Source organism: Mesoplodon densirostris, chromosome 7 (genome assembly GCF_025265405.1).
Source record: "Mesoplodon densirostris isolate mMesDen1 chromosome 7, mMesDen1 primary haplotype, whole genome shotgun sequence".
Classification (NCBI taxonomy): Eukaryota; Metazoa; Chordata; class Mammalia; order Artiodactyla; family Ziphiidae; genus Mesoplodon; species Mesoplodon densirostris.
The window spans coordinates 6,701,513-6,725,635 of record NC_082667.1 but is presented as its reverse complement, the minus strand read 5'-3'; the positions used below and the strand labels follow the sequence as shown (position 1 = coordinate 6,725,635).

Genomic DNA, 24,123 nt, shown 5'->3' with positions numbered 1-24,123 from the left:
TTCACCTCCCCCTCTCTACCCAGAGTCACTGCTGCAGCCGCCGCCATTTTAGCGTTTTGTCAGAAGCGTCCGCGCCGCGAGGAAGAGCCTCTGCTGCTTTTCGTGCGGGTGAGAGACTCCGAGCCCCTTCACTGTCTTTTTTTTTGCCCTGTTAAATCTCACGACTTGGGCTTTAGGGGTATCCTAGGGTGGTCCCGGCCTCCGCACCCGTCACCGAGAGCCGACCTCGGTGCTCGGCGTTGCGCGGTAAGCCTCAAGCAGCCCTTCCCCCACGACCTCCCCCGAGAATACCTTGCTTTTTTCCCCACCTTGCCCTCTATCCGACTTTGCTGGGCTTACTGCCTCGAGGCTTTTACCGAGATAACCGCGCTTCCGTTAGACTTAGGAATTATAACCCCGTTTCGAGAATTTTTGAAGCCCCGAGACACTCGTCTGGCCGGCCGATGAGGCTCAAGGCCCCTTCTCCGGCCATGCATTTCTCCAATTCTCCAGGAGCTCGTAGGACGGCACCCCGAGAGAGGCGTTCCCCGCTCCGGCACTTCCTGTACTCTCTGAACGCCTCGCTATCCAGCTTAAGTCACGGGTTCACTGCTCCCAAAGGAAACCCTAAAACGTAACTATTATAAGGTCCTTTTTTCAGGAAATGGCTACTTCTTCGGTTACGAGAGGAAGAGCCAGTTCATAGTTTCAGTCAGTCCAGCCAGACAAGTAGTTAGACCTTTGTTTTCTGAGTGTCTTCTTTTGTTTTTGGCGGCGGAGCCGCCGCGTGGCTTGCGGGATCTTAGTTCCCCGACCAGGGATTGAACCCGGGCCCTCAGCAGTGAAAGCGTGGAGTCCTAACCGGACCTCCAGGGAATTTGCCGTCTGTTTAGTAGGTAGAAAGCCCAGTACCCCCAGGGCTGCATTTATGCCCCGCTTTCATTTGCGTTCCCGTTTCAAACTATTCAGCTCTTACCAAACCCTTTGTCTGTGTCTGCTAAGGATCTGTATCACAGATGCTTTCTCCTTTTTGTAGTCCTATAGCTGGAATTGTAGCGGGCCTCCTTATTTCCACTTCCCTTTGATTATTATCTGGGGGTGTGCGTGTGGGGCGTCTGAGAGGGGGGAAAACTGGAAATACTTGCCAGACCCAAAGGAGATGGCAGTATTGGGTTTTTTTTTTTTTTTTTTTTAACTGACGTGGGCCTGAGGTCTTTTGTTAGAAATTTCATTTTTTCTCGCTCAGGCTGTGTCCGAGATGGTGAAGCTGTTCATTGGAAACCTGCCCCGGGAGGCCACAGAGCAGGAGATCCGCTCACTCTTCGAGCAGTATGGGAAGGTGCTGGAATGTGACATCATTAAGAACTACGGCTTTGTGCACATAGAGGACAAGACGGCGGCCGAGGATGCCATACGCAACCTGCACCACTACAAGCTGCACGGGGTGAACATCAACGTGGAAGCCAGCAAGAATAAGAGCAAGACATCCACAAAGTTGCATGTAGGCAACATCAGTCCTACTTGTACCAACAAGGAGCTTCGGGCCAAGTTTGAGGAGTATGGTCCAGTCATTGAATGTGACATCGTGAAAGATTATGCCTTTGTACACATGGAGCGCGCAGAGGATGCAGTGGAGGCCATCAGGGGCCTCGACAACACAGAGTTTCAAGGTGAACCACCCTCTTTGGGAAGAGGGCTGAACACAAGGTTTTGTGTAGAAAATAGGCTGGATAGGAGGAGTCTGGGATAGAGATAGAGATAGAGCTGTTGGTTGGCCGACGGTGAGGATTAAGTGTGGGTGATGGGCTTAAATGGAGAATGCATGGGATTTAGAGGCTTTACCTCAGGCAAATCAAGTCTGGGAGAAGAACCACTTGGCATTAGTTTGGAACCCCTAGGCTTTTTTGCCTATTAGTGCAGAAATCCTTTCCTCTGAAGATTTCTTCAGTTGTTTTGTCTTTTTTTGCGGGGTGGGAGGGGTAGTAGAGCACCTAACAGTGTTTCACTCTGAAATTTATTGCCTCAGCACCCCATGTGTTATTTTGTATGTGGAAGGACCTGGCAAAAGCTGGCTTAAGCCGCACGTTTAGGAGCAAAATATCTGTGAAGCTCCCCCACCTCATCCCAATTCATGGCTTCTCAGTAAATATAATTTGTCGTTAAACAAGTTTTTAGAGAACTAATGTCTTTAAATTGGTATAGCTCTTACTGCTTTTCTGTTACGCCTGCACCAAGAGGTTCGGTTTGGAGGATGAGAGCACTCTAGAACTGAAGGCTAATTTCAGGAGTTTCTGAGGAGAAGGTATTGGGATTTGGGGGACGATAATGGCAAAGCCGTTTCACTGGTTTGAGGAGTGACCTCTAACGTCCTTGGTGAATAGAGCACTTAGATGGGTGTTAACCTTGGAGCCTTGACTAGATTAATAGTGTGCCTGGAAGGCAGCATGAGTGATGCTGTGGATAGACATTTTATTTTCTTGGTTTAAGATACAAGCTCCTGTGGCAAGGGTGGCAGTTGTGAAGGGGGTGGTAACCATGGTGAGTTGCTAACTCTGCTCTTCGTCCACCCACTTTGGGTTCCCAGTGTCAAAAGCAGAAAAGAGCCTTTTCCCCTTCAGTGTAACTGCTTCTAAGTTATGGAGTATTCCCACAACTCCTTGTTAACATTTTTAATCTATGTTCCAACTTTTTTCAGCCCGAACAAGGTAGTGGCTGCTGCTTCTCCTGAGCACTCCTCTTGTTAAGAGTCATTTCGGCTATCTTTGTTTGCTTAAATTGGACCTTCTTAGATCTGAAAGTCTGATCATCATTTCCCCCAAGTTAATGGTACCCTGTGTCATGGGTATTGCTGTGCATGATTAAAGAAAAATGTCACAGGTCTCTCAGGTCTGGTTTTCCATTTTTAATTGGTAAGTTGAGAATTATTTTGTGTCAACAACTTAATTGGGAGCAAAGGCTGCTCTGGTGGAGGGTTTATGATATCTAATTTTTGGATACTCTTCTACACTTTAACCAGTCATAGAAGAGGTGGTGGTGTCTCCTTGTAACAGTTAACACATGTAAGGGAAGGATATTGTGAACTGATACAGGACACATCATACTTAGAGCATAACTCTTGGTATCTGAACTCTAGGCTCTCTGATGTTTAGTTGTTTTTGCTGTTTTCCTTACTATTAGTCATTCTCCTTAGCACTGTCTAGTACAGTTCTATGTGTATATAGAGTAGCAGTATTTATTATGGTGGTCTTTTTCCCTTTCAGTTTCTCAGTGTTGGGGATATTCTTTTTATTGTTTGCCCATTTAAGGAACATCCATTTTAGATATTTTTAAAGACTTAGTTGCTTTTTCTGACTTTGGAATTTTTTCTGGCAAATCTTTAGGTCAGGACATTTATTAATGACCTTTATGTCTTGAAGGGACATGGTTGGTTCCTTGGTTGCCCTTATTTTCTCTGGTTTTGTTAGGTGCCAAAGTGGCCACTTGGACAAATGCGAGGGACACGGGTTAGCACTTAAATAAGCACTTTAGTACTTAATTGCACATCTTAGCTTTTCACTGGCAACCTACACTTATCAGATAAAATGTTTAAACCGGGACTCTTTTTTGATATTTTGGTCCTTCCCTTTTCCCTTTTTTAGTCTTCTAGAACCTAACTTTAATTTTGTAAGTGAAATTGTATATTTACCATTTTCAATAATGTTAGTTGAGTAGATGACCTATCTGTTAACTCCCCTGGTTCTAAGCATTCACTTCTTTGCCATCTGCATGCTTGGGTGCATGATAGCCATTTGTATTGGAAAGGTTTTGCTGGAGTTTTGCTTACTATTAAAATGGTAGATCATGTTAGGTGGAAACTGCTTCTGTGAAAAGGTTTAAAACTTAAACTTCTTCATTTCCAGAATACAAATTGTAATTTTCAGCAAAAACTAGTATGAAGTGCATGTTCTTAGGATCTTAGATCTCTAAAGGAGGAAAAGTACTTTAATCTTGCTAACATGAACAGTTTGATACATTAACATTATTGGTCATTCTCCACTTTTTTCATCCCCTCTTTTCTTCCACATTTTTCATTATACTCTTTCTGAAAATTCAGGCATCTTGTGAACTGCCTGCCCTGTTTTGTTTGACCCCCTGTTATAAGGGGTCACTAAATATTGTAAAGAATCCCTGTTAGAATGAATATCAGAACTAACAATTTAAAGGACCCAGTTTAGGGGGAAGGCAGTCCTTCAACTCGTATTTCACTCCTTTTCCCCCATTCATGAGTGTTTTTCCCAAAAGCCTTGAAACTTGCCTACCGCACTCAGCCACGGATCAAGTCTGGATTACTATCAATGGTAACTTTAGAGTCCTGCTCTATTCTCTTTGATTTTGGGGTGGTGTGGGGGACAGGCTTTTGCATTCTCCTGCTTACTGAATTCAGGAGTCTTAATAGTGAAGACTGGAGGTGTCAGAATGTTGTGGAGCACTATTATTGTGGTTTCTTTTGACATTGGGCCACCGTTCAGAGTAGTTATTGTCCACAGTTACTTGGCAAAGGATGAAATGCCTATTTTTGAGCGAGAGTAGTTTCTTTCTTAAGCGTTAAACTGGTGTTAGAGCTGAAACATTTCTTCATTTAATTGATCTTTGCCTGAAATCAGGTCATTATACTGAATTTATACTGGACCTTTAAAAAAAAATCTTTAAAATGGCAACGAATCTTGCATTAGAGTTGTCTAGGTAAAGCCATTGCTATGACCAGTGTCTGGGGTAGGGGCTGGGGCTATGACTAAGAGTGATAGCAACCCTTCTTGCGTCTGTTTCTTCAAGGCAAACGAATGCACGTGCAGTTGTCCACCAGCCGGCTTAGGACTGCGCCCGGGATGGGAGACCAGAGCGGCTGCTATCGGTGCGGGAAAGAGGGGCACTGGTCCAAAGAGTGTCCGGTAGATCGTTCGGGCCGAGTGGCAGACTTTACCGAGCAATATAATGAGCAATATGGAGCAGTGCGTACACCTTACGCCATGAGCTATGGGGATTCATTGTATTACAACAACGCGTACGGAGCGCTCGATGCCTACTACAAGCGCTGCCGTGCTGCCCGGTCCTATGAGGCAGTGGCTGCTGCAGCTGCCTCTGCGTATAATTACGCAGAGCAGACCCTGTCCCAGCTGCCACAAGTCCAGAATACAGCCATGGCCAGTCACCTCACCTCCACCTCTCTCGATCCCTACGATAGACACCTGTTGCCGACTTCAGGAGCTGCTGCTGCTACAGCTGCTGCTGCTGCAGCAGCCGCTGCTGCTGTTACTGCAGCTTCCACTTCATATTACGGGCGCGATCGGAGCCCCCTGCGTCGCGGCCCAGTCCCCACTGTTGGAGAGGGCTACGGTTACGGGCATGAGAGTGAGTTGTCCCAAGCTTCGGCGGCCGCGCGGAATTCCCTGTACGACATGGCTCGGTATGAGCGGGAGCAGTATGCGGATCGGGCGCGGTATTCCGCCTTTTAAAGCTTGAGGTGAGAGCGGTGGGGTGTCCCTTATTCTGGTTTTGCCATCCCTCCTGCAGCCTAAAGGCTCCAGTTAGGCTGCCCTGCTTGCTTGCTTTTGCAGGGTTAGGGTAAGGTTGCTAATGGTTCAGAGGATAGGGAGAAGTCCTAACTACTTTCTGAAATATATAAACATCCTTATCCCTCATGGCTGTTTTTCCAGGGCTCCTAGTCCTGGGAGTCAATCTGATTCCATTTGTGCCTGGAAAAGCAAACAGTGGTGTGATGAATCTTGGGTCACACCTGTGTGCTGTAATTGAACCAAACCTGGAAACCAGACATTCAGACCCAGGTGTGCCGTTTCTCAGAGCCTTCGTTGAAATTCCTAGGTGTGTGACATTACTAAGGTCTGCAAGGTTCCTGTTCTGCTTCATGCTGTGTGAAAGGTCTGATGGTAAGTTGGGGCAGAGAGGAGTAGAAAAAGATATCTTTCAACTTAAAAAGTTGATTTCAGCAAGGAGTCTGGGGCATAGACTCAAATTCAACTTCTCTGCTCAGTTCACATTCATTCCCTGAGCTGAATAGAATGCCTACCCCATTGCTTTATCTTTGAATCTGTCCTGTAAGAGCCCGTTTACTTTGTTCAGTTTTGTTTTTAAACTGTCCCCACAGTATTAGATTTGACATTCTCTCCACTTCTTTAAGGTATATAATAATGTAAATATGTACGCACCCTGTTAATTCTACTCTTCAGTAATATTGAAATCCAAGGTTGGGAGCTCTGCCTTAAGCACATCACTCCCTTCATCTTCCCACCAGCTATGAGCATTTAACACTCTTGAACCACCAGCTCTACCTTGAGCCCCCTGGCTTTTTCCTATACAGTTTGAGCCTCATGATCCATTTGGCTCTACTTGAGTGTATTTTCTTCTGATGCTTGCCAGCTTTGGGCTCTAGGTGTTTGAGATTGCTGTTGTACTAAAGGGTGTTTCACAACACCCTTTGTCTTGAGTAGCTCCCATTGTGTCCCAGACATTACCATTGATCTGTAATCCTGTAGTAACAGGGTGGGTGATACTGTCATCTTTTCCATTAGGGCAGAAGGTATGTGACTTTCCCAGGGTTATTGGATAGGAAATCACTGATAAGGCTGGAGAAGAAACTTGAGTGACCTGATGTGTAGCTTACACATGCCCTCCAGTACATTCTTTTATTTTCTTCCCTAGGCAGAGTTGGATGCCCTCAGGTCTTAAAGCTTGTTCAGTTAATGCCACTTTTTCCTAGACCTTAAACGGTTTTTAACTTGTAACTCCAAGATTCAAACATACTTTTTACTGCGGAGAGCTAAGAGCTAATTGGAACCTTTCCCTTTTTCCTGCCCTCCAATGACAGTTTGTAAATGTGGAATTGCCTTCTCTGAGGAATGCTAATGTGCTAACATCGAGAGAAATGCAATGTCTGTCTACCCTCGTGAAAGAAAATTTGCTATTTAGTTTAGAGAAAGGCCAGTCTGGGATTGCTTGACCCTTCCCAGTTACTGTCTGGCCTTCAAGCTCTTTTCACTTTTAGAGATTATTATGATACCATGGATGGATACAAGTAAACGTAAAAGGAGTGTCAAGTTACCGTACTTTGTAAAGATGTTCTTTGAAGTGTAAGTGGGAAAGCCCTTGTGAGCTTTGCTGTAAAGCCCCTGTATTGTGCTCTCTTTCAGGTGGGATGTGTGTGGGCTGAAATTCCGAGCTGCGGTTGTGCATGAGAATACACCCTTCGTGGTACCCCATCTCCCGGGACGTTCTCAGCTCTGTGCGTTCAGTCCCCCAGGAACCGTGGACCTTAATTTACCTTGTTAAGTTCAGACCACCTCTTCTTTCCTCTCTCCTGCCCATTTCCCTGTTCTTTCTGTCCTTCAATACTTCTGTAGCTTCCCATCATGTTCTGTTCTCCCAGCAGGCCTCATTGTGTGCAGAAACTGGTGGGGGTTGTGCTGTATCCCCACCTCCTGCTTCCAGTGGGTGTTGTGAGAGTGTCACTGCTGAGTCTTTTTGACCCAAAGGCTTATGGCAGATAGACACATAGCGTTGGATCACTTTTTTCTTTCCGGTGAAATAAATGGTTTTTCAACTTAGGGAATGTGTGCTTTGAGAGAGTTCTTGGGCTTGTGTCTGGGTTCTTTCTTTATCCCTGGAAGAGAAGGGGAGGGTATAAAGTTTGACATTCAGTTCTGGGTGAACATCACTGCAGTTATTTTCTTTATTGTAGATAGGATTTATAGGTGCCAAAGGTAAAAGAAGGCTTATATAGAAGAACCCAGGCAAGCAGGCTTATTCCATTAAAGACTTTCTCTCATACACCTTTGTTATAAAACCATCAACTTACTAGGAGTTGTGAGATGTGGGACTTTTCCCTGCTTGAGAAACAATTGTCACCCCCCCGCCCTTACTACTACCATTCCAACCACCCAGTCAATCAGTACATCTAGTTTGACTGACTTTCCAAGGAAGAGGTCTAGAATAAGGAAGGGTTTGAGGGAACAGGAGGTCAGTTTTCACTTCATGCCATATGGAAAACTGTAAGTTGTGGCTCCAACAGCATTCTGCTATTTTCCTAGGCCAGTAAGCAACACCTTTTGATGCCGTTCACCATCTATTTGTACAGTTTTGCCAAAATCCAAAGAATTCCTCATTGGCCCCACTAGTACCTCGTTTCCTTTAGAATGATAGGCACAGAAGAAGGACCCAGAAGTGAGCTTTAGGTTATTTAACAACAAGGATGGGGGGTGAGTACAGGGAAGAGCCACTGCTGCTTAGTTCCATGCTTTTATCAAAACAGACTGTCTTGGAGATGTTTTTTGTCTGTACCTTCTTGCTCCAGTTTTAACATATATATGTGGTGGGGTTGTGTCTAGGGCATTTCCCAGCATCATTCAACAAATACTCAGCACCTACTGTATGCCGGGCATTATGCTTTTAGGAGAGGTGGGGTGTGGTAATGGGAGATAAAAAAGGAGCTGATTTTTAGTTGGGTAGTCTCAGATTTTCCTACTTAATGTTTCTGTCTAGTTCATAGATGGCTGAGATGGGGATAACAGTACAACTTGTAATTTATTGGTTATTTGTTCTCTGAAACCCTGTGAGAGGTGTTTTATGTGTTAATCTCCCAGCCACCATTTTGCTGAATATGGAAGTTGTCTTTGGTGAGAGGTCAAATGGTAAAGACAACAGTTCTGCGAAAACTGTTGGTGGAGTTGGGATTAGGGGTGGGAAGAGTTTTTAGCTCCTACAGATAAGTGATCAACGAAGAAGATTATGACTAATACCTAGGCTAGGTCCTTGCATTTGTCTTTATCTTCCCTGGCTAGCTTGGTTTTCTGCCACTGCCACTTAGAGGGTTTTCCTGATTTGGTTCCTTTTTTCCGCCAGAGATGGACCCATTACTGATCAGCACTGATGAACATACCCCTTGGTCCGATGGGTGGGGGTTGGCAAGTTTCAAAAGATGGGGACTAGCAGTGTTCACTGATTCAACAACTAAAAATTTTGAGTGATACTCTGCAAGGTACTGTTTTAGGTCTAGATCTGGAGCTTAAGTTCTAAGAGAGGGAGACTAATGTCAAATAGAGCATTTAGATGGGAATGGTCAATGAAGGTGATGACGTGTCACAGTGGTTTAAATATGGGGGTAATATATTTTTGCATGATAAAGCATTCTCTGAGAGCATGACCTCACTGTAACAGACAACCTGAGTTTTTCATGACTGCCAGAATCTGGGCTGGTTTAATGCTGTATTCCTACTGTAGTGGTTTTTTTGTTTTTGTTTTTTAAAATTACTCTTGAAAGGAAAAACACTGTTATGAGCAGTGGGAAAATAGTTCTAAAACTTTAAAAAGGCGTTTTGAAATGATTGAATTCGTTGATATTTCAACATTACATTTTTTGAAATTATTTTTGTGTGAGTTTCCAATCAAATGTATCTCTTGAGTTGAGGCCACATGGTCTGCCCTGTGTCATTGACAAAGTTATACTGCTAACGCTTAGCCTCAGGAGTTGTACAGTAGTTTTTTAAGAGTGATGCTTTAATACACTAGCTTTCTGTAGCCTTCCACTTTTTTTTTTTGGCTGCGCTGCATGTCTTGTGGGATCTTAGTTCCGCACCAGGGGATTGAACCCGTGCCCTCAGCAGTGAAAGCACTGAGTCCTAACCACCGGACAGCCAGGGAATTCCCATGTAGCCTTCCACTTTTCGTTGCATTGAGTAAACTGGTTAGCATCCACCTGAGAGCTTGCTTTGCACATTGTGAAGTACTCACTGGTTACCTACTACGTGTAAGTACCATGCGGAGAATAAAGATGATTAGGTTCCTGTCCTTACTTTGCCTACACAGGCAGCTTTCTGCGTAGGCAATTTGGGTGTGCAAATAACTGGTATATATGTTAGGTGGAGATAGGAATGGTTACACCATTCTGTTGTGATGGCGTCTGGCCAAGCCCGATTCTGGATGAGTCAGAGGACTTAGGAGGGCAGTTTTCAGGATGGTAACTGATTTGCTGTTAGATTAACTTTCACTTAAAAGTCATCCACACACCCTCAAAATTGGGGTTGACTTGGAATGCTAAATTAAACCAGGCTTATTATCCCAGAGCGACATCAGCAATAAGCTAGACTCTAGCGGGATGGAGTAGTGAGAGGTAGACTATTTGCATTGTGGTATTAAGTGCTGGTGCAAATTACTGAAGTAAAGTTTGCTTAGTACTGGAATTCTCCATGTGGTCTCATGCGGAGGCAAACGGAAGTCCCAGAAATGATGGCAATGGGAAGTCCCAGGACTGCTTTTCTCCTTTGGCTTGGAGAACAGTACTCTAGGTTGCAGCAAGGGAAAGTTGAGTTCTAGAATGGAATGACTCAAAGACTGATTTTAAAACTTAACCATATTTGAGTATCTTGAGGAAATTTTGGTTCATTTGAAGAGTTAGCTCAATTGCTGATAAGAAAATAGAAAATAAATGAAAAAATGTAAATGCTAATTCCAGAGTAAATAAAAGCTCATAAAATATAATCAGGGGCTCTACCGAGTCATAATCATGGCAGCATGATTTATATATTTAATAATTGTCATCTAAATTGGGAGAATAGGGAAGTGTGGATGGGTAAGTAATGAGGTGTGTAAGAGCAAAACTCAAAATTTCGTAATAGAAATCAATAGATAGGGACTTTCCCGGCTTCCAACGCGGGGGCCGTGGGTTCGATCCATGGTCAGGGAACTAGATCCTGCACGACACAACTAAAAAAAAAAAAAAATCATGCCACAACGAAGATCCCGTACACAGCAGTGAAGATTCCACGTGCCTCAACTGAGACCTGGCGCAGCCAAATATTACCAAAAAAAAAAAAAAAAAGATGATTTCTTAAAGTGGTGAATGGAGAACAGTAAGCATCTTACTCAGACACAAAGGTAAGGAACGCTGAAAAGAGCTAAGATCTGTTGCTTCTTGGGAGGATGGGGCAAGAGACTTTTGAAAGCCTTGTTATATTTGCTTTGCTAAATCATGTTCGTGGATTTTTTTTTTTTTTTTTTTTTTTTTTGCGGTACGTGGGCCTCTCACTGTTGTGGCCTCTCCCGTTGCGGAGCACAGCCTCCGGACTTGCAGGCTCAGCGGCCATGGCTCACGGTCCCAGCCGCTCCGTGGCATGTGGGATCTTCCCGGACCGGGGCATGAACCCGTGTCCCCTGCATCGGCAGGCGGACTCTCAACCACGGCGCCACCAGGGAAGCCCGTTCGTGGGTAATTTTGATAAAAATAAGTTTTATGCTAACGGCTTTTTTCTGACTTAAGCCTGAGATGATGGCTTAACTTAGAAAACCTTCCAACTTATCACCAAATGCAAATTTTCTGACATGAGTAGGGCCTAGTATTATTCACTGTCAGGTAAATAACACCCCTGAGATACAGGATAGGGGTGGTGCTAGCAGTTTGTCAAGGAGATAAGACACCAAAGAAGGAAGGGGCTTAGCTAATGATAAGTAAATCTTAAAGTTGAATTGAGTATGTTACTAGTGCTCATGTTTTCTCTAACTTGTCAAGGCCAATAGGGAAACTGAGTACTGTGCTCTTAGTCCACTGGGGCTGGTTCTTTTAAGGGCTAAGCCTGCTGGTTCAGTAGAGTACCTCTATTGAACATGCTGAATTGTTTGTACTGTTAAGCTACGAGATGGGACCTCTCTCATTTTCACTATGTAAGGAATATTGAAAGCAGGTTGAGTTTGGAGCTTCCTTAGTACCTGGGGTCCCCAACCCCCAGGCCGTGGACCGGTCTGCGTTATGAACTGGTCCGCACAGCAGGAGGTGAGTGGCAGGTGAGGGAGTGAGCGAAGCTTCATCTTCGGCTCCCCATCACTCGCATTACCACCTGAATCCCCCGCCCCCGTTCGCGGAAAAATTGTCTTCCACGAAACCACTCCCTGGTGCCAAAAAGGTTGGGGACCGATGGTATAGACCATCCAACCTGATCTGTTCCATCTAGCCTATTGCAAGGGGAAGGAGGATAGTTTTTACGCACTAGCTTGAGCTGGACTAGGACATTCTGATTTTATTTATAGACTTGAAATGGTTTGAAGAGCAGACTTTCGTAGTAAATGATGAAACGTTTTTCCTGGAGAGCCAGAGAAGCAGCCTGGGAGCTAAGATGCCCAAAAAGGTTTCCTGTAGAATTTCAGCATGGCACATCTTGTAAAAATTCAGGATGCCCAGGAAAGGTAGGGAGCCAGATTTTGAATATTTACCTCAATTAAAAAAATTATGATAGGATATATACATATATTCCTTAATTTCCCCCACATTTTTTAATATCAGAAATTTGAATGTATCTTAATATCCATAGTTTAATTGGCAGTGTTTTGATTTTAGTGGTACATAAAATAATGATGCATCTTAAAATCAATGATGACCTTAAAATCAGTGGCATTTAGATTAGATGAAATATGGTTACTTTGCGTGAGTGCAAGTGTATCTGTAAGTTATATTCCTAGAGATGGGATGGCATTTTACATTTTGCTACATGTCAGGTTGTTCTCAGAATTTATTCCAGTTTTTCAAATGTTTCTTTAAACCCTCACCAATGCATTTGTTTGTCTTTCCCAACCCGATGGGTTAAATGGTATCTTATTATAGTTATACTTAGTGTCTATTTTTATAATGAATGAGGTTGATCATCTCTATATTTTTAAGAGCCATTTGTATTTCTTTTTTGTCTTTTCACATCCTTAGTCCTTACCTTTTTTTAAAAATTGTGTCTTCATGTTAACTAACTTGTGGAAGCAATGTATATGTTTAGGAAATTAGCTCTTTGTGGTAGGAGTTGCTAGTGTTTTTTCCAGTTTGTCATTTTTATTCATGATGTTTTTGCCATGCAAGAAAATAAAATGTATGGTAGTTGAATTTCCAGCCTTTATTCTTAGGACTTCAGGATTTGCATCGTATTTGGGATTTCTGCACTTGAAGAACATAAGAAAATTCTTAATTTTTTCCTGATACTTTAATGGTTTCATTTTTTAACTAAAAATTTAATCTATTTGGAATTTATTTGATATAAAGTATGAGGTAGATACCTGACTTTGCTTTCTAGGTGGCCACTCAGCTGGAGACCAAATTGAAAGAAATCTCAATTTAATTGCAGTAGAACTAAAGGAATGAAAATAATGTTAGAACATCATATTTCCTCTTCTGATTATAAGAAGCAAGACATTTTAGCACTTTTCATGGAAGACTGGAATGAACGGGATACAGATGCGTCCTACCTACTCTAACAAAACCTGCTTATCCAGAGGGAACCACTGCCTTAGACCCATTAAATCACAGTCTGTAGGGGTTGGCCTTGGGGGAAGAGTCAACCCTGGTTGTAAATCTGTGCCTAGAGTGCTTTGAATAATGTATTTAGGCTTTACTTTATAGAGTATAAATCAGATTTGTTGTGGTTTGGCATGCCTGTCCTCCAGGGATTCAATCTGTAGGAGTCAACCTACAGAACCTACCAAACAACCAGTAGTGCTCCCCCAATCCAAGTGTGACAATGCCCAGGACTTCTCTAATAGGATTGAACCTACAGGGACCCAGTGTGCCTCTATTTGTTAAGGTGGATGAGAATGACATTTCTCTCCTCACCTATTCCTTCTCTGTCTTACACTGTTTCCATCTCTGGTGGACAGCATGCAGAACAATTGGGGGTAGATACATAACTTTTAATCCCTTTTGAAAATTTTTTTCTTTGTCAAGTTATCCCCCCTTGGCAATCCAAAACAAAGCTTATATGAGGGTTGCTTTTTTTTTTAATATTTATTTATTTGGCTACGCCAGGTCTTAGTTGTGGCACGTGGAATCTTCGTTGCAGCATGCAGGATCTTCTAGTTGTGGCAGGCAGGCTCTTAGTTGTGGCATGGATGTGGGATCTAGTTCCCTATCGAACCCGGCCCCCTGCATTGGGAGTGTGGAGTCTTAATTGCTGGACCACCAGGGGAGTCCTTATTTGAGGTTTTTAGTACCACCTCATATTTGGTGAAGGAGCTCTTCTACTTGATTGGTGATAAATCTGTTGCAGTTTCATATAGGTGCATTGCCATATTTGGCCTGTTCTTATGTTTGCTATTTTGGAGTTTACTCATGTCCCATGGCCTTTTTCTTGAATTAGGCTTTAAGACTATTGGTAGCCTTTTACAATATGTAAGTTATCTGGCTGGAAAACATACCTTAGACTTATAAAATTATGGGCCATTATGTTGGCCTAAGCGGAGATCTTATCCCCCAGATTTCCTACTGGGTGGAAGATTTTACCCAACTGGTTTTCTGCAGTGGTTGTGTAGGTCAAGCTACAGCTTATTAGCAGATATCTTACTTTCTTGGTGCCCAAAGCCATGGGTTTTTTGTTTTTATTTTCCCCTCTTGGTGTCCTGTTCGGCTACATTCTTATGCTGCAACAAGAACAGCCTTTTTAATTTTTTTAACACCCCCGCCCCCCCTGCAATTTCACTAAAGTATTTGACTGACTTGGAGTGTATAGACCAGCATTCTTACTGTTTGGTCCAATTTTTCATCAGAGATTAATTTCTTATGTAGTTAATATAACTTTGGATTGAGAAAGAGTCATGTTAGAACCATACTGATTTGCTTTACCAAAGTGAAGAATGAAATAATGCACAGTACCTGGGCATCCTCCAAAGTCAGTCATAAATTAACTTAGTCATTAAACAATTTCTTTAAACAAATTTCCTTTAGGTTTTGAATGCCTCTTTTTTTAAAAAAATAAATTTATTTATTTTATTTTTGGCTGTGTTAGGTCTTTGTTGCTGCACGCGGGCTTTCTCTAGTTGTGGCGAGTGGGGGCTACTCTTCGTTGCGGTGCGTGGGCTTCTCATTGCGGTGGCTTCTCTTGTTTCGGAGCACGGGCTTTAGGCTCGTGGGCTTCAGTAGTTGTGGCCTGTGGGCTCTAGAGCGCAGGCTCAGTAGTTGTGGCACATGGGCTTAGTTGCTCTGCGGCATGTGGGATCTTCCTGGTCCAGGGCTCGAACCCGTGTCCCCTGCACTGACAGGCGGATTCTTAACCACTGCACCACCAGGGAAGCCCTTGAATGTCTTTTAAGATAGCAGATGGATAAGAAACCTGGTTGGCAGTGTTTTCCCCCTTCATCAAGGGGGAATGGATAAATCATCTCAGTGGTGCACCATTCTTAAACACCAGTTGATGTAGAAGTGTGTTTTGTTTTTTTGGTTTGGAGACAATCCTTCAAAAATGCCATCCTCTTAGTCTTTTGAAATTTATTTATTTTCAACTCAGCCATCTTCTGTCATTCCAGATTGCTTTCTTTAATATTCCAATCCTTTTGATCCCATTGGAACTTCCAATTCATTGATTTTACTTTGCATTGCCCCTCACCCTCTAATATTATCACCTCCTTATCCAACTTGAAAACCATAGCCAATCACTGTCATTCCTTTGCTACACCATCATTTTTCTTGCAAGCCCAAAGCCTACCCAGTCCCCAGCTTTATCATACTTGGCAAAACCACAACCCAGATTAAATGCAGTTCATCTATTCGTTTGTCTGACTGATAAGGCTGAAGGTTGCTGGAGAAAAACAATCTCAGTGACTGCTCTAACTTTAAATAAATTATTACAAACTTTATATCTTGTGTAGACCCATAATTCTGCTAGGCAGAATTAGAGAATAGGTCCTTGGTCCATTTGCCCTCCCATTCACTTCCTCTCCTCTCATGCTTATTTACCTAATGAATGATGTGCTTCCCACCTTGCAGAAGAAACTGAAGCAATCAGAAGAGAATTAACATTCTCAGCACACTTATTCACCTTCCAGCATCCCAATTAACTGCATTTATCTAAGGCTAGTTGCTCTACTTATGCATTAGGGCCCTTCTTCTTGTTCCTGTAGTTCTTTTCCTCTCGTGTCATCCATTTTTCCTTTTTATTAAATCAGTCTTGTTAGCATTACAGACATTCTGTCATTCCCATTTTACAAATGTCTTGACTCTGTTTCCCCTGCCAGTTATCACCACTTTATTTCTTCACTTCATTTTGTACAAAACTCAAAAGTGTTTTATATGGTTTCTTTCTCTAATGATTGCTTTCCATTTTCTCTTAAACCCTCTTTAATCAGGCTTTTACCCCTGCCATTCCACAGGAATGTTGCTAGTGATGTCATGCTAAATCATGAAATGATCTTTTCTTTTTTTTTTTTTTTTTTGTGGTACGCGGGCCTCTCCCTGTTGTGGCCTCTCTCGTTGCGGAGCACAGGCTCCGGACGCACAGGCTCAGCGGCCATGGCTCACGGGCCCAGCCGCTCCGCGGCATGTGGGATCTTCCTGGACCGGGGCACGAACCTGTGTCCCCTGCATCGGCAGGCGGACTCTCAACCACTGCGCCACCAGGGAAGCCCAGAAATGATCTTTTCTTAAACGTAAAAAAGGTCAGGGCTTATTTCTTGTTCATGCCACATGTCTATTATGGTTGACATGCTGGTGGTTTCTCCTCTTTGTTAGTCTCATCACCCAAACTAATGGAAGCTCCACCATCTGAAACTTCCACTCCAACCCAAGACAGACAGTGAACATAGTAAATAAGTAAACTGTGTGTTAGGAAATAAGAGCTTTGTGTTAAAAAGGGTAGAGCTGCGTAAGGAGGCCTGGGAGAGCTAGAGCAATGTATGTGGGTGTAGATTACTGAGAAACTGAGATTTAAATAGACTTGAATGGGGTGGAAGTTGGCCATACAGCCCTCTAGTATTCAAAGTAGAGAGAACAGCTTGAGCAACGGCCTGGAGGTGGGATTGTAGCTGGCCAATTCTCAAAGTAAGGAGGCCAGAGGCAAGAGTGGAGTGATGGGGGAGGGTGGGGTAGGTAGAAGAGGTCAGGTAGTTAAATGATCATCTGGGGCACTTTTGGTCTTTACTCTGAATGAAGTAGTCTTGCATTGTTTTTAAGCAGAGGAATATCATGATGTGATGCACTCTGGCTGAAAATGATGGTATACCCACATTCAGGTCCGTTAGGAAATCTTATTGGCTCTACTTCTTAGAATCCCCCTGTTAATACTCTAGTCAGAGCCACCAGTATTTCTCACCTGGATTTCCTAAATTCTTTACTAATTAATGTCCCTGCTTCTACATTGTTTACAACCAGAGTGATCCTTTTAAAACGGAAATCAGATAACATCACAAAATGCTCAAACCCCCTCTCCCCCCGGGAGCTTTTCATTTAATTCAGAGTAAGAGTCAATGCCAAGGTCTGTAAAGCCCTACATGATCTGCCCCCTCCTCTTAGCTAGCTTTTTCCTACTCTCCTTTGCTCACTTGGCTTCAGCCACACTGTACGCCGGACTTTTTATGCATCTTAGTCAATGCCAGGGCCCTTCCCCGCTTAGTATGTGCACCAGCTAGTCCTCTAGATATTCCTTAAAGGCCTGGTTTGTTTTTTTAAAAAACAGATTTGGGTTTTCAAGGTGGAAAGGAAGCTGATAAGTTTTCAGGACTGTTAACAATTAGGCTAGGGCCCCCTCTATTATCACCAATTTCCTTGGCTTTACCCACCATCTAGATTCCAGTCCCAAACTTTCTCCTCTGTGCTCAAGCAAGCTGTATGTCTACATACAAGGCCACAGAAGCTTGATACTGAATCTGTACCCATGGTTTCCTCTAATTTGGATAACCCCCAATCTCTCCAAATAGTTATATGGAGTTTCTCTTGGGGGACAGTGGTCCTTGGTAAATGCTACCATTTGTCAAGAGGAAGGGATCAGATGAGGGAGAGGAAAACTTGATTATATAAGAAGTGACAGTGGGGGAGGACCTCTTGCTGTTGCTGTTACCAACATTGGTTGGGTGTTTTCATGTGCTAGAAACTGGACCTCTGCAGGTTTCACATGAAATCACCCCACCCCTTCCTTTCAATTCCCTAGGGCCTACAGTCCTAGAAAAATTGAACCAGGGAATTGAACCTTTTAATTCCCCATGCACACTACCTAAGGCAGATGGTAAGGCTGGAGTTCCCAGCGTTCTCCTGGGCCCTCTTCTCTCTACACTCTGTCTCTGTCTAGGTCAGTGGTTCTCAACCACTGGTGATTTCCCCTCTTCACTCCTCACCCTTTGCCTAGGACATTTGACAGTGTCTGAAGTCCTTTTTAATTGTCAAATTTGGGAGGATGCTACTGGCATCTAATGGGTAAAGGCCAGGGATGTTGCTAAACAGCCTACGATGCACAGGATAGCCTCCTCTCCCACACAAAGAACTACCCAGCCCCAAATATCAGTAGTGCCAAGGTTGAAACCTTGTTCCAAGTGATTTCATTAGCCGCCTTGGCTTTCTGTACCATCTAAAGTTGTTCTGTCCCGTGTAAGAGCCACAGGCACATACGGTGCTGTGAGTATATAATACCCATGGGATTTCAAAAGCTTCGTATGAAAAAGAATGTAAAAATACTCATGTTTTAATGATCATATGTTGAAATAATATTTTGGATATATTAGGTGAAATACATTATTAAAAATAATACAATTTCACCTGTTTCTACTTTTAAAAATGTCGCTATTAGTAGTTTTCAATGATTACGCATGTGGCTTTTGCAGCTCACTTTATATTTCTGTTGCATAATGCTGATCTAGATGCTGAAGACTCACATTTACATCTCTTGTCCCAAATCTCTTCTCTGTGCTCAAAGTTCAGGGATCCAAAGACCTGCTTGAGCATTCTCCTTGGTTGTCAACAGAATGTCTCAAACGTGATGTGTGTGAAATGGAACTCCTGAGTCACCCCACTCCAAAGTAATTTCTCCTCCAGCCTTCCCTGTTTCTTTAAACGGTGTTACCGTCCACGTAGCCGCTCCAGCCAGATTCCTGGTAGTCATCCTTGATTCTTCCCTCATTTCTTATCCCCCTTGTCTGTCCCTTAGCATATTTTATATCAAATGTTTGCCACTTCTGTCCATGTCTTTGCCACACCACAGTGGAGACCATACAGTCCCGCCAGGACTATGGCAGTGGCATTCTGGCCTCTCTTTTCCTCCTTCCTTTTTCTCCTCTGGCCATCCTTCGATTTTTTTTTTTTTTTGGTACGCGGGCCTCTCACTGTTGTGGCCTCTCCCGTTGCGGAGCACAAGCTCCGGACGCGCAGGCTCAGTGGCCATGGCTCACGGGCCCAGCCACTTCGCGACATGTGGGATCTTCCCGAACCGGGGCACGAACCTGTGTCCCCTGCATTGGCAGGCGGACTCCCAACCACTGCGCCACCAGGGAAGCCCCATCCTTCAATTTAATCTCCATTCAGTAGCCGAGATGATGTTGTTAGATATAAATTAGATTGTCACTCCATAACTCCAGCTTCCTATTGTGTTTAAAATGCCAGTCCTTAGGCCTTGAAATATCTGGCTTCTACCCCAGTGTCATCACAGGCCCCCCACCCGCCTTTCTCTAACCACACTGGCCCTCCTTTCAGATCCTGTTCACCAAAAACTTTCTTGCCTCAGGGGCTTCTTTCTACCTGGAAGGACTTTCCCCTTGACCACTTTAAGATTAATTTCTTACCTCCAGGTCTTAGCTTCAGGATCAAGCATCAGAGCGCCCTCCTTGACAGCCTCTAAGAGATGCCCCCTTATTCTTCCCTACCATTTTGCCCAGTTTTTGTATTTTGTGGTACTTACCTCAGTTTCTTTGCTTACTCATTTAGTGAATATTTTCCTCACAGAATTGTAAGTTAGGGGGATAGGAAACTGCCCCAGTGCCTGGCAACAGTGCCTGACATGCAACAGGCTTTTAATAATAAATCTGTATATATGTAAGCTATCATTTGAATGATGTGCTCCTCCTGGGAACATACTACCCTCTGCCCTTGCCCTCATCCATTCATTGCCCTAGCAGTTACCAGGCATTCAAGAAACTGAGTGCCAGCATAGGACCAGACCTGGGGGTAGGACTGGAGGATACCTGGATGGCCCTTGTTAGGGTTGGTGGTGTGCCCCATCCCATAAGTCAGCAGTCAAGAAAGACAGAGGTGGCGGAACTGATAACCTAGGAGGGCCCTTCAGCTTTGAGATTTGGTGATCCCTAAGGGCAGAGCTTGAGTGGGTTTGTGTCTAGGTCCCAGAGCTGGGAAAGAAAGGAGGGGGAGCTGGAATCTTTGAAGACTGAAGAGGGAGTGATGACAGCTCTCCTCCCTCTAGCGCCCTACATGGATAGGGTGGAACCCTCTCTTTTGCTTGCACACATCACAGTTCATCTGTGATAATAATGGCCAATTGAGTGCTTTGCATTTACTCCGAATATCTCTAAGAGGAAGTTTACGATGAGGAAACAGGCTCTGAAAGGTTAAATTGCATGTCTAAGACCACAGAAAGGGCTTGGATTTAAGTTCTGGCTTAATTTAAGTCCAGCTCTGGAGCCTGAATTTCAGCCATTAGTCTAGTGAGCGTCCTGAGACATGTGGCAGTGCGAGCGCTCCACTCCCAGTCGCACTCGGGGTTCTGACTTCCCTGCAGGGTCCAGACCTCCGAGCTTCCGCCAGCCAGGCCTGCGCCGGCCCATCTTGAGCTTGGCTCACCTTGTCTGGTTCAGTGCAGTGTGGTTCCGGGTGCGGGGGTGGGGTGGGCGTGTGGCATGGTCTCGAGTGTTGGCCACTTACTCAACTTAGGTGGTCTTGGCCCAAATACTTCTTTGTGTCCCTATGGAGAGGCGAGGTATGATTCACAAACACAGCCACTGAAGCGTACTGGCCATGCCCCAACGTGGAGGGAATATAATGGTACTTAGGGTTGGGGGGGCCTTTTCCCTAAGCACTCATTTTCCTAATTCTCATAGCCACTGTCCTGCCTCTGAGATAAGAGCCAAGGGTGGGCCAGGGCCACTATCACTGGAAGTCTAGTTCACCTTGCCAAATGCAGAGGCTTAGCCCGCCCCCAAGTAGGGTAGATAGAGTCTAGCCTTAGGACTTCTGGGTGCCTTTGCCAACTGTTCGTCTCCGTTTCAGTAGCCTCTTTCTTTGGCTTTCTGCTGTGGTGAATAGGCAGTAGGAATCGGGGGTCTTTTTTCCTCACCACTGTGTGTGTGTGGGGAGGGTGGCCAAATTATTTAATCTTTCTAAACTTCAGTTGCTTTAATTACCAGGGGAGCCAGAGGAGGCTACCTCATTGGGTGCTTGTGGATTTAGTAGAGATAATGGGTGTCATCAAATCCGTAGGGCTGTTGTGTGGTTTAAATTTGGCCTGGATCCTCAGAGGGCCTGCAAACCTAAGACACTGCTGACTGAAGTCATCTTGCCAGACCTTTCTTTCCCTCTTCCTTTGTGGGCTCCTGGGACTGAACTGTCATTTCTTGCACTTCGGTTCTCCTTGGCAATAGAGCATAGCCCTGATCTTAAGAAAGCCTTGAGGTGGATTCCTCTGACAAAGCTGACAGCTCTTCCTAGGATGTATTTTTATCTCCTCCTCCCTCCTCCCTCCCCCCAGGTATGCCAGAGACACTTCATCTCTTAGGCCCAGATTTGTGAGCCAAATTCTGACAAGCCATGAGGCCAATCTTAGGCACGTTGCTTCCCTTTCCTGGGCTACCTTGCAGCCAGCAAACCCTTTCCTGCCCTGTGGACAAGCTCTGTGCAGTGCATTGAGTGCCCTGAGGGCCTCTTACCTCTCTGTGCCACACTGTCTAACTTCATCGGGTGGCCAGAGATTGGAGGAAAGGGGAGATTGGAGTCTGCCACAGGCCTAAGAGGCAGGGTTTGGGCTGCAGCGGTCTCAGCGTTTGCCAGGTTGGAGCTGTGGCTCTGTAGCTGTTTGTCTCCCCCCACCGCCCTGAGGAAGGTGTTGAGTAACAGCCAGGAGTTCAGAGACACCACCTGGGGGAATCTGGATGCTTTTCTCCCAGCTGCAGTGTTTGAATCAGTCTGCGGTTTCTTTTGCCTTGTACCTGAAGTACCTCAGAGTGCTGCTGCTGTGGCTGGGCCTTGCTTGAGTGGTGCCCAGAACCCCACCTCCAATAGCTGACGGCTCAGGAAGAAATTCATGGAGATGGAAGGCCTCGGGTATTATTCTAGCTTTTTCTTTTCTCCAAACTGGGCCAGGGATGTCCTCTCGGCCTTCATCCCTCACAAACATCTCACTCTCTTGTGGACTACTGATAAGTATTCTCATTTCAAAGGAGAGAAACATTAAAAAAAAAGAGTTTTAATCTTAAGGCACCAAGAATAAGCTATAGAATTTTGGTAGGATTGCATAAATAATTGTCCTCTGAACTCTCACAATGCTTTTACATTTTTTCTTTTTTTATATACAAATTTATTTTATTTTTGGCTGTGTTGGGTCTTCGCTGCTGTGCGCGGGCTTCTCATTGCGGTGGCTTCTCTTGTTGCAGAGCGTGGGCTCTAGGCGTGCAGGCTTCAGCAGTTGTGGCACACGGGCTTCAGTAGTTGTGGCCTGTGGGCTCTAGAGCGCAGGCTCAGTAGTTGTGGCACACGGGCTTAGTTGCTCCGCGGCATGTGGGATCTTCCTGGTCCAGGGCTCGAACCTCTGTCCCCTGCATTGACAGGCGGATTCTTAACCACTGCACCACCAGGGAAGCCCTACATTTCTTATAGCAGTTACTGTTTTGGTCATACTTTCTCATCTCTTAAGATCTCTGAGATCTACCTCATCTCCCTCGCCCTTCAGCATTCAGTGGTGCCTCGTGTAAAACCCTTAGGTAGGGCCTGGCCTGCAACAGGTGCTTAGCAATGTTAGAGTGGGAGAGGCACAACCCATCCCTGTAAAGGCTTGATCAGTCAGCCTCAGGATTTAAACCCTGCCCCCTTGAATCACATTTCCTTATGCATGGTTGTTTTCCTGTCTTTGAGGTATTTTTTCTTCCTTTAAAACATCAACTCTATCAGCTTCATGATTAGGGGAGAGACCTGTTATATATCAGGCAAATCTCGCGATTCACTTCTTTTAAACTTTTTAAAAGTATTTTAAAGATTGCTTTTTTTTTTTTTTTTTTTTTGCGGTATGCGGGCCTCTCACTGTTGTGGCCTCTCCCATTGCAGAGCACAGGCTGCGGACGCGCAGGCCCAGCGGCCATGCTCACTGGGCCCAGCTGCTCCATGGCATGTGGGATCTTCCCGGACCGGGGCACGAACCCGTGTCCCCTGCATCAGCAGGCGGACTCTCAACCACTGCACCACCAGGGAAGCCCCTAAAGATTGAATTCTTTAAATTCCATAGTGCTTTACAATTTTCAAAAGTTTCACACAATTTCATATAATCCTATAACACCCCCCCCACCCCCGCCCCTGTACTGCCCCTCTCCCTTCCCTCTCCCCACTGGTAACCACATGTTGGTTTCTCTGTATCACTAAGTCTGCTTCCTTTTGTTTTATTCACTAGTTGTATTTTTTAGATTCCACATATAAGTGGTATCATACAGTATTTGTCTTTGTCTTATTTCACTTAGCATAACGCCCTCCAAGTCCATCCATGTTGCTGCAAACGGCAAAATTTCATTTTTTATGGCTGAGTGGAATTCTATTATATATATTTATATACCACATCTTCCTTTATCCATTCATCTGTTGATGGACGTTTAGGTTGTTTCCATACCTTGGCAATTGCAAATAATGCTGCTATGAACATTGGAGTGTAATGCTATTCACTTTTGTTCTGTACAATCACAATGATCTTTCAGGAAAAATGAATCTGATCCTGTTACCTTCAAGCTTAAAACCTATTTATTTATTTATGTATGTTTCTATGTATGTATGTATGTATGTATTTATTTATTTATGGCTGTGTTGTATCTTCATTGCTGAGCGCGGGCTTTCTCTAGTTGCAGCGAGCGGGGGCTACTGTTCATTGCCGTGTACGGGCTTCTCACCGTGGTGGCCTCTCTTGTCAAGGAGCACAGGCTCTAGGCACACGGGCTTCAGTAGTTGTAGCATGCAGGCTCAATTGTGGCTCGTGGGCTCTAGAGCGCAGGACCAGTAGTTGTGGCGCACGGGCTTAGTTGCTCCACGGCATGTGGGATCGTCCCGGACCAGGTCTGGAACCCGTGTCCCCTGCACTGGCGGTGGACTCTTAACCACTGCGCCACCAGGGAAGTCCCCCAGTTAGTCTTAAAGATGAAATTCCTTAACACAGCCCACAAGGCTCTCGTGAA

The 24,123-nt window shown here is 44.5% G+C and overlaps 1 protein-coding gene across 2 annotated transcripts; it reads left to right on the top strand.

The window, feature by feature from the left end:
* Positions 1-3: 3 nt before the first annotated feature.
* On the top strand, positions 4-7,577 carry LOC132493503 (RNA-binding protein 4). 2 transcript variants are annotated; one of them, XM_060104129.1, is made up of 4 exons: positions 4-108; positions 1,226-1,649; positions 4,792-5,479; positions 7,164-7,577. In XM_060104129.1, the coding sequence occupies exons 2-3, from the start codon at positions 1,238-1,240 to the stop codon at positions 5,469-5,471; spliced, it is 1,092 nt and encodes a 363-aa protein (XP_059960112.1). In that variant the 5' UTR covers positions 4-108; positions 1,226-1,237; the 3' UTR covers positions 5,472-5,479; positions 7,164-7,577. The 2 variants fall into 2 exon arrangements, with proteins under 2 accessions (XP_059960112.1, XP_059960113.1); XM_060104130.1 differs by lacking the exon at positions 4,792-5,479 and having other exon boundaries at positions 7-108.
* Positions 7,578-24,123: the final 16,546 nt, after the last annotated feature.